At 41.0% G+C, this 15,020-nt stretch overlaps 1 protein-coding gene across 1 annotated transcript in view; it reads left to right on the forward strand.

Moving 5' to 3' along the window:
* Zyg11b (zyg-11 family member B, cell cycle regulator) overlaps positions 1-5,470 on the forward strand; it is a 59,765-nt gene extending 54,295 nt beyond the window's left edge. The window contains exon 13 of the mRNA XM_013022197.1: positions 3,227-5,470. Coding sequence (XP_012877651.1) covers positions 3,227-3,417 — 191 coding nt within the window. The 3' untranslated portion in view covers positions 3,418-5,470. The remainder of the gene's footprint in view (positions 1-3,226) is intronic.
* Positions 5,471-15,020: the final 9,550 nt, after the last annotated feature.

Genomic DNA, 15,020 nt, shown 5'->3' on the forward strand with positions numbered 1-15,020 from the left:
CTCTTCAGCTCAAGGAAGCACTCTACCGCTTGAGCCACAGCACCACTTCTGGTTTTCTAGTGGTTTATTGGAGATAAGAGTCTCATGGACTTTCTTGCCCTGGCTGGCTTTGAACTATAACCCTCAGATATGAGCCTCCCCAGTAGGATTACACGTGTGAACCACTGGTGCCCGCCCTGAGCTCTTTTTGCTCAAGGGTAGCACTACCATTTTGAGTCACAGCATTACTTCCAGTTTTCTGGTGGTTAATTGGAGATAACAGTCTCAGAGACTTTCTTGCTCAGGTTGGCTTTGAACTTTGATCCTCAGATCTCAGCCTGCTGAGTCGTGAGGCATGAGCCACAAAAGCCCAGTTAAAAAAGCCATTTCTGGTTTATTCTTGTTGTAAGTTTTTTTTAATAATATATTTTTTATTGTAAAGATAGTGATGTGGCTCAAGTGGTACAGCACTAGCCTTGATCATAAAGAGGCTTAGGAGCCAGGCACCAGTGGCTCATGCCTGTAATCCTAGCTACTCAGGAGCCTGAGATCTGAGGATTGCAGTTCAAAGCCAGCCAGGGCAGGAAAATCTGCAATAAACCACTAGAAAACTGGAAGTGGTACTGTGGCTCAAATGGTATAATACTAGCCTTGAGCTGAAGAGCACAGGGACAGCACCCAAGCCCAGAGTTCAAGCCCAAAGATTGACCAAAAAAAAAGGTTTAGAGAGAGTGAACACACACCCTGAGTTCAAGCCCAACTGACCAAAAATAAAAGAATATGTTTCTTTGTTGTAGTTTTGGGTTTGTAGTTGTTGTTGACTTTTGTTTTGGGTTGGATTTTTGCTTGTCTGTTTTGCAATATTAGAGTTTGAACTGCTGGCTTGCCACAAAGGTTTCTTACCACTTGAGCTATGGCTCCAGACTAGGACACTGACTTTTAAATATTCACTTTAAGAGAATTGGCTGGGTGCTGGTGTCTTGTGGCTGTAATCCTAGCTATTCAGGTGACTGAAATTGAGGATTAAGATTCAAAGCCAGGGCTGGGAAAGTGGCTCAGTGGTAGAGCACTTGCCTTGCATGCATGAGGCCCTGGGTTCGATTCCTCAGCACCACATAAACAAAAAGGAAAAAAGCCGGAAGTGGCGCTGTGGCTCAAGTGGTAGAGCGCTAGCCTTGAGCTGAATAGCTGAGGGACAGCACCCAGGCCCAGAGTTCAGGCCCCACGACCAGACCCAAAAATAAACAAACAAAAAAAACCCAAAAAAGATTCAAAGCCAGCTTATGCCATTAACCAGCAAATACCAGAAGTGGAGGTGTGACTAAAGTGGTAGAGCACCACCCTAGAGCAAAATGCTAAGAATATAAGGCCCTGAGTTCAAGTCCCAGTATTGGCACAAAAATAGTTAAGAGAATTGTAGTTTATTATAAACAAAATACCAGAAAACAGACCAACAAGTAAACAAATGGATTCTTTAAAATGAACTTTGCAACACTGACAATAGTAGATTACTGTTTAAGATCCCATGGTAAATAGGACTTGGTGATAAAAATCTTAAGTAGGGGCTGGGAAGGTGGCTCAGTGGTAGAGTGCTTGTCTTGCATGCATGATGCCCTGGGCTTGATTCCTCAGCACCACGTAAGCAGAAAAAGCTGGAAATGGCATTGTGGCTCAAGTGGTAGAGCACTAGCCTTGATCTGACGGGCTTAGGGACAGCTCAAAGGCCCAGAGTTCAGGCTCCACAACCAACCCAAAAAAAAAAAAATCTTAGCCAGGCGCTGGTGGTGCACGCCTGTAATCCTAGCTACTCAGGAGGCTGAGATCTGAGGATCGCAGTTCAAAGCCAGCCCGGGCAGGAGAGACCGTGAGACTCCTATCTCCAATAAACCACCAGAAAACCGGAAGTGGTGCTGTAGCTCAAGTGGTAGAGCGCTCGCCTTGAGCTGAAGAGCTGAGGGACAGTGCCCAGGCCCAGAATTCAAGCCCCACGACCAACAAAAAAAAAAAAAAAAAATCTTAAGTAGTCTACTGCTATTTGTGGTATGTTCCAGTTCTCATTCTTTAGTCACCATAGCCAGCTATTGTCTCTAGAAAAATGAAATTTTGTTTGTAAGATGGAAAGTCCATGAAATTCTTTCCTACAGTTAGCCACTAAAAGCCAGAATTGGAGCTGTGATAGAGTACTACCCTTGAGTGAAAAAGCTAAGGGATACTGCCCAGGCCCTGAGTTCAAGGCCTAGTATTAGCAACACATATATACATACATGCATGCATGTATAAACATAGATAGTAAATAATAAATTTTTTCCGTATTTATCTGTGATTTGATTTGAGGTGAGTCAGATACCTAATAAAAATACTTGTGTTGGGCTGGGAAGGTAACTCAGTGGTAGAGTGCTTGCGTTGCATGCATGAGGCCCTGCGTTCAATTCGTTAGCACCGCATAAGCAGAAAAGGCCAGAACTGGCACTGTGGCTCAAATGATAGAGTGCTAGCCTTGAGCTGAATAGCTGAGGGACAGCACCCAGGCCCAGAGTTCAGGCCCTATGACTGACAAAACAAAAGAAAACTTGTGTTTGTTTTCCAAATGGTCTGTCTTAAGTTTAACATAAGAAATAGTTGGTTTTGAATCTTACTTATGAGTGGGAATAGTACTATGGACATTACATCATTACAGTAGTATTTCTCAAGCTATACCTTGTCATGCTCAATAACAAAACAACTAAAATGTAAATTCAAAAAGCTCTTAAAGCTCCTTGTTTTTTTGGTCAGTTGTGGGACCTAAACTCTGGGCCTGGGTACTGTCCCTTAGCTCTTCAGCTCAAGGGTAGCGCTCTACCACTTGAGCCACAGGTGCCATTTCTGGCTTTTTCTGCTTATGTGGTACTGAGGAATAGAACCCAAGGCCTCATACATGTAAGGTAAGCACTATACCACTGAGCCACCTTCCCAGCCCCTCAAAAAGCTCTTAATAATATTTTTGTGGGATAATTTACAAGTGTTTTTTTTCTTTTTCTTTTTTCCAATCCTGGGGCTTGAACTCATGACATGGACACTGCCCCTGAGCCTCTCTGTGCTCAAGGCTAGCACTCTACCACTTGAGTCACAGCACCACTTTTGGCTTTTTCTGTTTATGTGGTACTGAAGAATCGAACCCAGTGCTTCATGCATGCTAGGCAAGCACTCTTACCATAAGCCGCATTCCCAGCCCTACAAGTGTTTTAATAAAAATGTTGTTTCATTTCAGCTTCAAGGTATTGCAGCATGCTGATTGAAGAAGGAGGACTGCAACATTTATACAACATCAAAGAACATGAACAAACTGACCCCCATGTCCAACAGATTGCAGTGGCCATTCTGGACAGCTTAGAAAAACACATTGTGCGCCATGGGAGACCTCCTCCCTGTAAAAAGCAGCCTCAGGCCAGACTAAATTGAGAGCCATAGATAGTTGAATAATTGAATGGTAGGAATCCTTTTTGTGATTGGTTTGTAATATCTTACTCTCTGTGGTGTTTCGGGCATTCTATGAGTCATAAAATCAGTTTGGGATTGATATGTACAATACTGCCCATGTGAACAGTATAATTTGTCTTGTGATTTTTAACTTATGAGGCAACAGAGGTATCTATCTTCCTTCATTGTTGTCTTTTAGGAATTTTCCCATCTATTTCAGTGTTTAAACTTACTTGTGCTTGAGACTCTACAGTTTTATGAAAAGTTTGCACGAACCTCTATGCCAGACTTTCCTGATCCTTCCAGTTCCTTCCAGTTAATTTGCAGCTTCAGATGAGCTGTTGATTTGATGTCTGGCATTGCTTCAGTTGTAAATTTTATACCACTTCTGTATAAAATGCCTTTATTCTCTGTGTAACTTTTATATGCTGCCCTTCTTAGTGTGAAAGAATGGAAATCTGCGTTGTTGTTGTGGAAGATACTTACTGTCTGGATAATGGACTGTTGCAGAAAATTATAAGGAAGAAGAGAGTTTAGGAATTGAGAATTGCTATTATGGTAGAGTTTTTTAAGTGGAATAGGCTACCCACCTGGAGGCCCCCTCTCTTGAGACAGTAAGTAGAAGCTGTTTGTTTTCCATATCTGTGGCTGGAAGCATGGACTGCCACTTCCTACACAGACTGTAGGTTCCTCTACAGATATTTTCCCTAAGTATCACAGTATAAAGTACCACAGCATTTTGTATAAAGTCTGTCTGAGTCTCTATATGTCATACTGTTTTTTTTTAAGTGAATTTAAAAATATATCTCTGGTTAACACTAGCCATCTTTCTCTTCTATTTCAAAGTCATTTTTGTTTAGTGAAAGTATTGTTAATTTGCTTAAAGTACAGTTGACAAGAGTAAATTTTGCCACAAAAAGTTAAATTTGAGCTGAGGGTGTAGCTCAGTGGTAGAGTATATGCTTAGCACATGTGAAAACCTGGGTTAAAATTTTGTTCAAATACATGTATCATGTGTCTTCTTTGTTTTATTTTGAGGTACTAGTGATTGAACTCATACATGTACCTTCTTAATGTGTTCATGTTGGAGAAAAACCTTGGCATTTCACTACCAAAACAAAAGCAAGAGACAACTAAATTAGACTATTGTTAAATGGTTAAATGTAATGATTTTACTCTGGATAAAATGGAATGAATCATTTTTTAGACAGTTGCCTTTTTGCTAAAGTATTTGATACAGTATAATGATCATTTTCCTAATAAATTATAGCAAGTCTCCAAGGAATTTAATGTTCGTTGAAAGCTGGGCATGGAGGTGCACATCTGGTGATCTGAGCACTGGGAAGCTGAGACAGGAGGGGTATAATATGAAGGCCAACCTGGGCACCATAGCTCTTACATGACCATATTTTCTTGGTAGATGGTTTAAATATTTTCAATAGAAATTCTTAAACAGGATATTTAGTTATTCAGAAGCATTTTCATTTAGAAAGGAGCTGCTTTATTAGTATGTTAATAATATTTCTCACATATGGTTTCATGCCATTAATCAATACTTGAAATTTTTAGAGTTGGTTAATATAAAATATGAAAAATATAAATAATAAAAAATTATTTACAACTGTTAAAAACATAACTTTTAATTCTGATCTAATTGGTTTAAGGAATTTTATAGGAATGATAATTTTCAGATTAATTTTATTTTTGAAAAAATGGAAAATTCAATTTTTTTGCCTTAATTTTAAGTTATGAGGCAAAAATTCAGAAAATAGGATGGTCTATAGTAGCTTGAGAGTTGTTAGCAGTGTTAACGCTTTCCAAGTCTAATGTAGATAAGAGGAAAGTCTACTTGAGAAGCGTAGCTTCAAGTCTTGACACTTCTGTTCAGGACAAAAGTGCATGTTCCTTATAGACTATTGCTAGTTTTTTGTTTTTGTAAGTCATCAGAAATGGCATAATGAGGCCAGCTACCAATGGCTTATGCCTATAATCCTCAGGAAGCTGAAATCTTAGATGATGGTTCAAAGCCAGCTCAGGCAGGAAAATCCATGATACTCTCATCTTCAGTTAACCATCAGCAGGAAAGTCAGAAGTAGAGCTGTAGCACATGTGTTAGAGTGCTAGTCTTGAGCAAAAAAGCTCAGGGACAGTGCCTAGACATTGAATTAAGCCCAATGACAGGCCCCCCCTCAAAAAAGGCATAAATGAGCTGAGCGCTAGTGACTCAGACCTGTAATTCCATTTACTCAGGGGACTGAGAGATCTGAGGATCCTGGTTTGAAGTCAGCTGGGGAAGGAAAGCCCGTGAGACTCTTTATCTCCATCTAATTAGCTAAAAGCTGGAGTTGGAGGTATAGCTTAAGTGGTAGAACTCTAGTCTTGAGTGAAAACGCCAAGTGAGAGCAAGAAGCCCTGAATTCAAGCTCCAGTATGGGCACAAAAAATAAAAATGGCCTAAAATATACAGAAAACAGTAAACCCCTTAAAAAAAAAAACAAAAACAAACTCAGAGTAACTACATGATACATGAAGCCTCAAAAATATTTAAAGGGAAGTAGCCGGGCGCTGGTGGCTCACGCCTGTAATCCTAGCTACTCAGGAGGCTGAGATCTGAGAATTGCAGTTCAAAGCCAGCCCGGGCAGGAGAGACCGTGAGACTCCTATCTCCAATAAACCACCAGAAAACCGGAAGTGGCGCTGTAGCTCAAGTGGTAGAGTGCTCGCCTTGAGCTGAAGAGCTGAGGGACAGCGCCCAGGCCCAGAGTTCAAGCCCCATGACCGACCAAAAAAAAAAAAACAGTTAAAAAAACTAAAGTTTTATCACTTTGAAACTCAGTAGTCGCCACCTAGTTCTGAATCTTCAAAATAACCACACCCTAAATATATAGAAATTGGTGCCTTTATGGTTGGGATGGTTACTTAAAGTTGTGGAATTATGGCATAGAATTATCTATAAGGTTTGAAATCTGGCTAAAATACAGTAGCTATATATTTTGGAATTAGGAGGTATACCTTGCTAGTCTCTTGGTGAATATATGAGTACTGGTGCCTTCAGAGATTCCCTTTTGGATTCCCTTTTGGTGGTGTAGGGGGTCTCTTTTAAGCACAATGTAGACAAGGGTTGAACAACTCATTGTTCAAATAATCACTGTGCTGAATATTGTAAAATACCATTAGTTTAGTCTTCAAGCAACAGCAAAATTTGAACCTACTGAAGAACATGGATGCACAAGGCCCTAGGTTTAATCCCCCAGCACCACAAAGACAAGGGAAACGATGTTTCAGATTTTAATGTTATATATTGCTGTTGTTGAGTAAAACAGAAAGTAAACTAAATATAATTAAGGCATTTCATTCTTTGCATCAAGTAAGTTTCCCTATGGTCTTTATACTCTTAAAAACATATTTTTTGCCTTAGGTTGAGGGTATGGCTCACCTCAATGCTAGGAGCATGAAACCCTTGCTTTTGCCTCAGCATCAAAAATACAAAACAAAAATAAACTACTCTCTGAATCAAGTAATGATAGGGGGTTAGTTTATCCTCTGTCCAAGGATATTGATCTCAATTGAGGATTTCTAAAAAAGCATATCAGACCCACAGTCCCAGGAATTGACTGTAAGTTATTGCTGCTTGTTTCTTCTGATGGGAATGCCATTTAGTGGTGCTAGTAAATTTTGAGTAAGACTACTATGAGAGTTTGCTTTTATGACAGAATCAGGTTCATGTTTTTTTTGTTTGTTTGTTATTAAAGAAACAACTTTATTGAGAAGGTTCCTACACTGACCGGTCAGGGCCGCAGCACAGTCTCGGGAGCTGATACTGCGACCCTGAGCAGCCCAGGTTCATGTTTAAAGCCATCAGTCCTATATATCCAGTTTAGGAAGCCACTCTTACAAATGAGTCCTTTTTAGTTAGCCTGTGTTTTTCAGTCACTTTGGCTGTTTTTAATTATATGTCACAATAACATTGGTTGACTTTGATCACATTTTAATGAAAATATTTTATATGCCAAATTGAAGTAAATGAGGCAATTTGGCTTAGTGTTTTGGTATTGTCTTGCCTCCTCAAAAACAGCTGCAGTAGCCAATAACAGGTGACAGGAAGGTAATGGTTTTTTTTGTTTTTCTTTTGGGTCAGGTCGTGGGGTCTGAACTCTAGGACTGGGCGCTGTCCCTCAGCTCTTTAGCTCAAGGCGAGTGCTTTACCACTTGAGCCACAGCGCCACTTCCAACTTTTTTCTTTTTGCTTATGTGGTGCTGAGGAATCGAACCTAATGCATGCAAGGCAAGCACTCTACCACTGAGCCACGTTCCCAGCCCAGGAAGGTAATGTTTAAGTAAGGTAAAATGCATCACCACTCTCCTGCCTTCTTACAGTATGTTTACATTATTTGGTTATTGTACAAACTCAAATATCATATGAACAGTATTGCTAAGCTGAAGGCATAAGTTAAAGGCAGTATCATACTATGGGTTCTTCTAATTTTATCTGTATATTATTTATTTGGAACTTCATATTGTTCTGGCTTCAGAACTGCTCTGAGGCAGCTTTTAGTTTGCAAACTTTTGGTTTCTCTTAAATCCCTTTTAGCAGTTTAATATTTATCATTTGCTGTGAGTTGACACATTTTTAATGTTGTGTGCATCAAGAACTGTTTATATTAGGAATAATGCAAAATAACCTTTGTCCAGTGATGAGAATAACAGTATGATAGGAAAATTTGCTGGTTCAACTTTAAATGAGTGAGTGCTTTTATCTCATTTATTTAGTGCTTAATAGACTTTGCATGATTCCTAATTATACATTCTTTGACTTTCAAATCTTAACCCAAGACACTATGTTGACTTACTGGTAGTCTAAGAAAAAAAATTGTTTTCTCCTGCCCCACTTTTTTGGGGGAGAGTTAATTATACCAAGATTGATGTAATTTCTCACTAGTCTAAATGAAGCAGAAGCTCTTTGGACAGCACAGCCTAACTTCATAGCCAGATAAATGCTGATTAAAAATAACAGGTATGGTGACACACATCTATCTACAATCCTAGGACTTGGAAGGCTGAGGCACAGTATTGTTTCAGGCCAGCCTGGCTCCAAAGCCAGTTTTACTCTGCTCTACATATTTGGAACCTGTCTCTAAAAAGAGAGAGAAAAGAGACATTATGAGAACCAGAAAGTAAGAAAAAGAGGAGAGAAAAGAGGAGGGGGTGGGGAGAGGGAGAGGTAAAGAAAAAAGTTTTACTCGGTGGCTTACACTTGTAGCCTCAGCTATGAGGGAGGCTGAGGCAGGAAGGCCACTTGAGACCACTAGTTGGAGACCAACCTGGGCAACATAGTGAGATTCCCCTCTCTAAAAACAAACCAAAACAAACCCCAATAACAACAAAAATGGGCTGGAGGCATGGCTCATGTTGTAGAATGTCAGCAGAGCAAGCAAGAGGCCCTGAGCTCAAGCCCTGGTACCAGCAAAAAAAAAAAAATTTTGAAACTTCTAAATTAATCAAAATTATAGGAAATAAATGGTTTATTGGTAGAATGTCTTTGGAGCTTACTTTGAGGAATACTTCAAGTTGGGTTGTTTATTTTAAATCAGCTATTTAATGAAAATTGAAATACTTTCATAAAAGGAAACTCTTGATAGCATTTTTTTCTCTAAAAATGAGGAAATGTCATTTCAAGATTTATAGTCTCAGATAATATGAAAGAATACATTTTTTTAATCCTTGACTTTTGTAGGATTCCCTCTGCCAAATGTTCACTGACTGTGATAATAGAAAAGCTGTCTTTTGCTTAAATTCTGATGGAATTTAACTTCTTTTAAGAGTATGAAAAATTATTGAAAAGCATATTGTATGTAAATTTCAAACTCAATTATCTGGACTGAAGACATAGTTCTTATTGTGGTCAGACGAATGGAAGAGTTTCTGTACATGAATCATGCTATATATTAAATGAGGACATCACTAAAGTATTAATGTTCTGTGTACAGATTGTTTTGGAATTTTTTCATAAATAAATGTTACAAATTTTATGTAAAGTGTCTTTTTTAAGAATAAATTTAAAAAATTACCTTGAAATAGTTCTACAAAGGGATTTCAGTTCAGTATATATGTCAGTTTATATGTACAATGTGTCTTGGTCAATGTTAATCCTTCCATTTTTCTCCCTAAAGTTTGTCTTATATACTTTGATTCTAGACATTTGTTTTTAAAACCTAATACTAGGGGGCTGGGAAGTTGGCTCAATGGTAGAGTGCTTACCCCTCATGCATGAAGCCCTGGGTTCGATTCCTCAGCACCACATAAGCAGAAAAAAGCTAGAAGTGGTACTGTGACTCAAGTGGTAGAGTATTAGCCTTCAGCTGAAGAGCTGAGGGACAGCGTCCAGGCCCAGAGTTCAGGCCCCACAACCGACAAAAAACAAACAAAAAACCCACAAAACTTAATACTAGGGCTGGGAATGTGGCTTAGTGGTAGAGTGCTTCCCAAACATGTAGGAAGCCCTGGGTTCCATTCCTCAGTACCATACAAACAGAAAAAGCCAGAAGTGGTGCTGTGGCTCAAGTGGTAGGGTGCTAGCTTTGAACAAATAGAAAGCTCAAGGACAGTGCCCAGGCCCTGAGTTCACGCCCCCAGGACTGCCAAAAAAACAAACTATATTAACTAAAGCTTTGGATTCCTTATTGAGCCACTTGGAACAAACTACTTTCTGAAAACTTCAGAAGGTTCTAATACTGGGACATCATTTCATTAAATAATTATTTAATAAGCCGGGCGCCGGTGGCTCACGCCTGTAATCCTAGCTACTGAGGAGGCTGAGGTCTGAGGATCACAGTTCAAAGCCAGCTCCGGCAAAAAAGTCCGTGAGACTCTCCAATAAACCACTAGAAAACTGGAAGTGGCGCTGTGGCTTAAGCAGTAGAGCACTCGCCTTGAACTGAAGAGCGCAGGGACAGCACTCAAACCCAGAGTTGAAGCCCTACGACCGAAAAAAAAATTATTTAACTTACAAATCCTTTGGAGAATTCAAATTTAATAGAGAATAATTGTTAAATTACACATTATTAACTGGATTTTTGACCATTTCACAGTGCTTGCTGTAGAGACTAAAAGCCACTCCTAATTCCCAGTGGACACACAATTCAACAAGAGTTCCTGGGTCGGGCAGGGAAGGTGGCTCAGTGGCAGAGTGCTTTCCTCTCATGCATGAGGCCTGGGTTCTATTCATCAGCACCACATAAGCAGAAAAGGCCAGAAGTGGGATGTGGCTCCAGTGGTGAGTACTCACCTTGAGCTGAAGAGCTGAGGGACAGTGCCCAGATCCAGAGTTCAAGCCCCATGACTGAACAAAAAAGGTTCCTGGGGAAAAATATGATTTGGATTGACACTCATTCACACAAGTTTTTTTGTCATTTGTGAGGCTTGAACTCGGGCTTAAGCGCTATACCTGAATTCTTCAACTCCAGGCAAGCACTTTACCACTATAGCCACAGCACCACTTGCAGTTTTCTGGTGGTTTATTGGCGATAAGTGTCTCACGACTTTCCTGCCTGAGCTGGCTTTCATCCATGATCCTCAGGTCTCAGCCTCCCGAGTAGCTAGGATTACAGGCATGAGCCACCAGTGCCCAACTTTACACAGGCATTGCAGTAATTAACTGGTAGCTGGTCGTTGGGTACAGGTTCATGACACTGTCAAACACACAAGATTCATCAAGGTAGAGGCCAAGAAAGTTATATTAGTAAAGCAAAAGATAATACACACTCAGAAATGGGTACGGAAATACCTGACTGGGCACCATGAGTGCTCTAAGGTAAGAAAGTGGGTTGGGAGAAGAGATGGCTTAAATTTACCTTAGGCTGAGTGTTTCCCTTTGTTCTGGACACCTGGTACATTCAATCTTTTTTTTTTTTTGGTCAGTCATGGGGCTTGAACTCTGGGCTTGGGTGCTGTCCTTGCGCTCTTCAGCTCAAGGCTAGCGGTCTACCACTTGAGCCACAGTGCCAATTCTGGTTTTGTAGTGGTTTATTGGAGATAAGAGTCTCATTTTCTGCCCTGGCTAGCTTTGAATCATGATCCTCAGATCTCAGCCCCCTGAGTAGCTAAGATTACAGGTGTGAGCTACTGGTGCTTGCACCTGGCTTGTTACACTGTTTTGATATTAACAATTGGACACAGAGATAAGTCATCCACTGAATTGGATCATTGTGACATACATGTATGTTTACCTTGAGTATCATTTTAAAGAAAGGATAGGTTTCAGTTGCTCCTTTTAAGCCAAGTGTCCTTTCTTAAGGTATTTGTTTCTTTGCAAACACTTACGTGAAGTCATTTTACATGTTTTTCCCCAAGGATAACTTACCTTTTAAGATATCCTTGCTAAGTTTCCAAAGTGTACTATTTGGACATGCATACAAGATCATAAGGAAATTAGCTGACTATAAAGACTATGAAGCTTAAAGCAAAGGAAGGTGTGCCCTATGTTTCATTGATACTTTTCACTAATACAGTGTCTTTGAATTCCTGTCTTCGCTTTCCAAGATTATTTCCTCTGATTTATCTTATCTCATGATGTGTATTCTTTTTAAGTTCATTTAGGGGGATTACCAGAGGGGAAAATTACTAGTGATTTAGTTTGAGAACCTTTATTTTACACTTAAAAAGTAGTTTTAGGCCAGGTACAGTGATTTGCATTTGTAATCTAGCTACTCTGAGGTATAGATTGGGAAGGATCATAGTTCATGAACCCAGGCAAAAAGTTAGAAGGTATAATTCTAGGTGCTTATGGCTCACACTTGTTATCCTAGCTACTCAGGAGTCTGAGATCTGAGGATCAAAGTTTGTAGCCAGCCAGGGCAGGAAAGTTCATGAGACTAATCTCCAATAAACTACCCAAATGCTGGAAATGGAGCTGTGGCCTAAGTGGTAGAGTGCTAGCCTTGAGCATAAAAGCTCAGAGATGAGCTGAGATGTATGTAGCTCAGTGGTAAAGCACTTGCCTAGCAAGTGCAACATCCTGGGTTTGATCCCCAGTACCAAAAAAGAAAAGGCAAAACAACAACAAAAAAAGTTAAATCCAAACAATGACAAAAAAAACTCTGAAACAGCACCTAGGCCCTGAGTTCAAGCCACAGAACTGATATCAAAAAAGAAAAAAAAGTTGGTATAGTGAAGTATAGTGAAGTTAGCAGGTTATAGTCAAGCTTGCCTATCATCTTGGTTCAGCAGCCCAGGCAAAAAATTTGAGATCCTATTAGGAAAACAACTAAAGCAAAAAGAGCTGGAGACATGGCTCAAGAATTAGAACACCAACCAGGCACTGGTGGTTCATACCTATAATCCTAGCTACTCAGGAGGCTAAGATCTGAGGATCGTGGTTCAAATACAGCCAGGACAGGAAAGTCCGTGAAACTCTTATCTCCAATAAACCACCAGCAAACCAGAAGTGGCACTGTAGCTCAAGTGGTAGAGTGCTAGCCTTGAGCTGAAGAGCTGAGGGACAGTGCTCAGGCCCAGAGTTCAAGCCCCATGAACGACCAAAAACAACAACAACAACACAAGAATTAGAACACCTACTCCAACCCATCTGTACATCTTTTTTTTTTTTTTTTGGCAGTTGTGGGCTTGAACTCTGGGCCTGGGCACTGTCCCTGTACTCTTCAGCTCAAGGCAAGCACTCTAACACTTGAGCCACAGTGCCACTTCTGGTTTTCTAGTGGTTTATTGGATATCAGAGTCTCATGGACTTTCCTGCCCGGGAAAGTGTGGTGCTTTACAGCCATAGCTCGGCTCTGGCTCCCCTCCTCCCCCTTGCAAGTGGTTAAATGAAAATCAAAGTCTCAGCCTTTCCTGCCCAGGCTGGATTCAAAATGAAATCTTCAGATCCTAGGCTCCTGAGTAGCTAGAATTACATGAGCCACCAGCACCAGCAGAGGTCTCTATTGAAGAGATGATTGACCACCTTGATTTTGCTCTGAGCTATTTTTCTTTCTCTTTCTTTTTTTCTCCTCTCTTCCTTCCTTCCTTCTTTCCTCCCTCCCTTCCTTCTGTTAGGTTTTTAAAAAGAGGTATCCGAGTAAGAACAGCAGCACTCACATGGTATTCAGGTAAGGGGTAGGTTTATTCAGTAGACCTGCTGGGACCGAGCAAGGTTGGCACTCCACGTGGCTGGAAAAGGCCTGGGAATGAGAGAGAGCTGGGAAAGAGAGGAAAGAGCTAGAAAAGAGCAGAGAGAGCTAGAAAAGCAGAGAGGAACAGAGAGGGCGCCTGGGCCTGGGCTAGGCCTTATGTAGGGTATGGGCAGAGAAAGGTGTGGCCAAATCAAATTCAGATGTGACCTCAGCAGATGCAGATGTGACCTCTTCCAGGTGTCCCAGTTGCCTAGGTAACGCAGGTGCTGGGTGAAGACTTTGCTGCGAGGAGGGTGGAGTCTGCTAGCCATCCAGGAGCGGACCTTACACCTTCCTTCCTTCCTTTCTTTCATCAGTGGTGAGGCCTGAACTCTGGGCCTGGGCGCTGTCCCTCAGCTCTTCAGCTCAAGGCTAGTGCTCTACCACGTGAGCCACAGAGTCACTTCTGGCTTTTTCTGTTTATGCGGTGCTGAGGAATCGAACCCAGGGCCTCATGCGTGCAAGACAAGCACTCTACCACTGAGCCACCTTCTCAGCCCACTATCTTTCTATCACTTATGGGGCTTCAACTCAGGCCCTGGGCACTGTCCTTGAACTTTTTCACTCAAGGCTATCATTTTACCACTTTGGTCACAGTGCCACATCTGGTTTTGGACTGGTTAATTGGAGATACAGGTACCTCTTTGCCTGGGCTAGCTTCGAACTGCAATCCGCAGAATCTCAGCCTCCTAAGTAGCTTGGATTACCAGGTGAGCCACTGGTGCCCAGCATAAGTGATAGGCTTTTCAAGACGGGAACAGTGCTTAGTTCATTGTCTTGAGGTTCATCCCTCAAGTGATGAAACCAGGTTTCATAGGTGAAATCAGGTTTAAAGCCCAGGGACCAAAGTCCAGGTGTCCTAAGTTAAGTTTTGTCATTTTCATATGCCAAATAGACATGATGAGGGTAGAGCACAGAGATTACTATGGTAGCTATGGAAAGAAGCTTCAGTACATCTTCAGGCATCTTCCTGGGGTACAGACACTGGCTTCAGGTTAAGTAGGGAGAACTGGGGGCCAAGAGTGAGAAAGGTAGACGTAGTTTAAAATAGTCCCAAATTACAGGTGGGGCTTGGTTGATCTTTACCTCAGTCCTTTTCTCTGGAGGAATTCCAGAGAAGTTATCACTTTATTATTATAACAGAATAGGAAGAATAAGGTCCTCCTGCATTTCTGGCTGTTTTTAGTAAGAAGGTATTGGCTGAAGGAGCAGCTTGTCTTCCTTACAAGATGCTTACCATTCAATCTTCTCTTACCTCCTAGAACCCAAGGTGATTGCAAAGGGTCTGCACACAAAGTGCACAGGTACAAAGTTGGAGGAATTCTAGTTAAAAGTCACAGGACTCAGCAAAAACGTCTTTTAAGTTGCTTGTGACATCAAGTGCTCCATGGCTCAGAACAGCTTTGTTTTCTAGCACTT

Source organism: Dipodomys ordii, unplaced genomic scaffold (genome assembly GCF_000151885.1).
Source record: "Dipodomys ordii isolate 6190 unplaced genomic scaffold, Dord_2.0 Scaffold61, whole genome shotgun sequence".
Taxonomy (NCBI): domain Eukaryota; kingdom Metazoa; phylum Chordata; class Mammalia; order Rodentia; family Heteromyidae; genus Dipodomys; species Dipodomys ordii.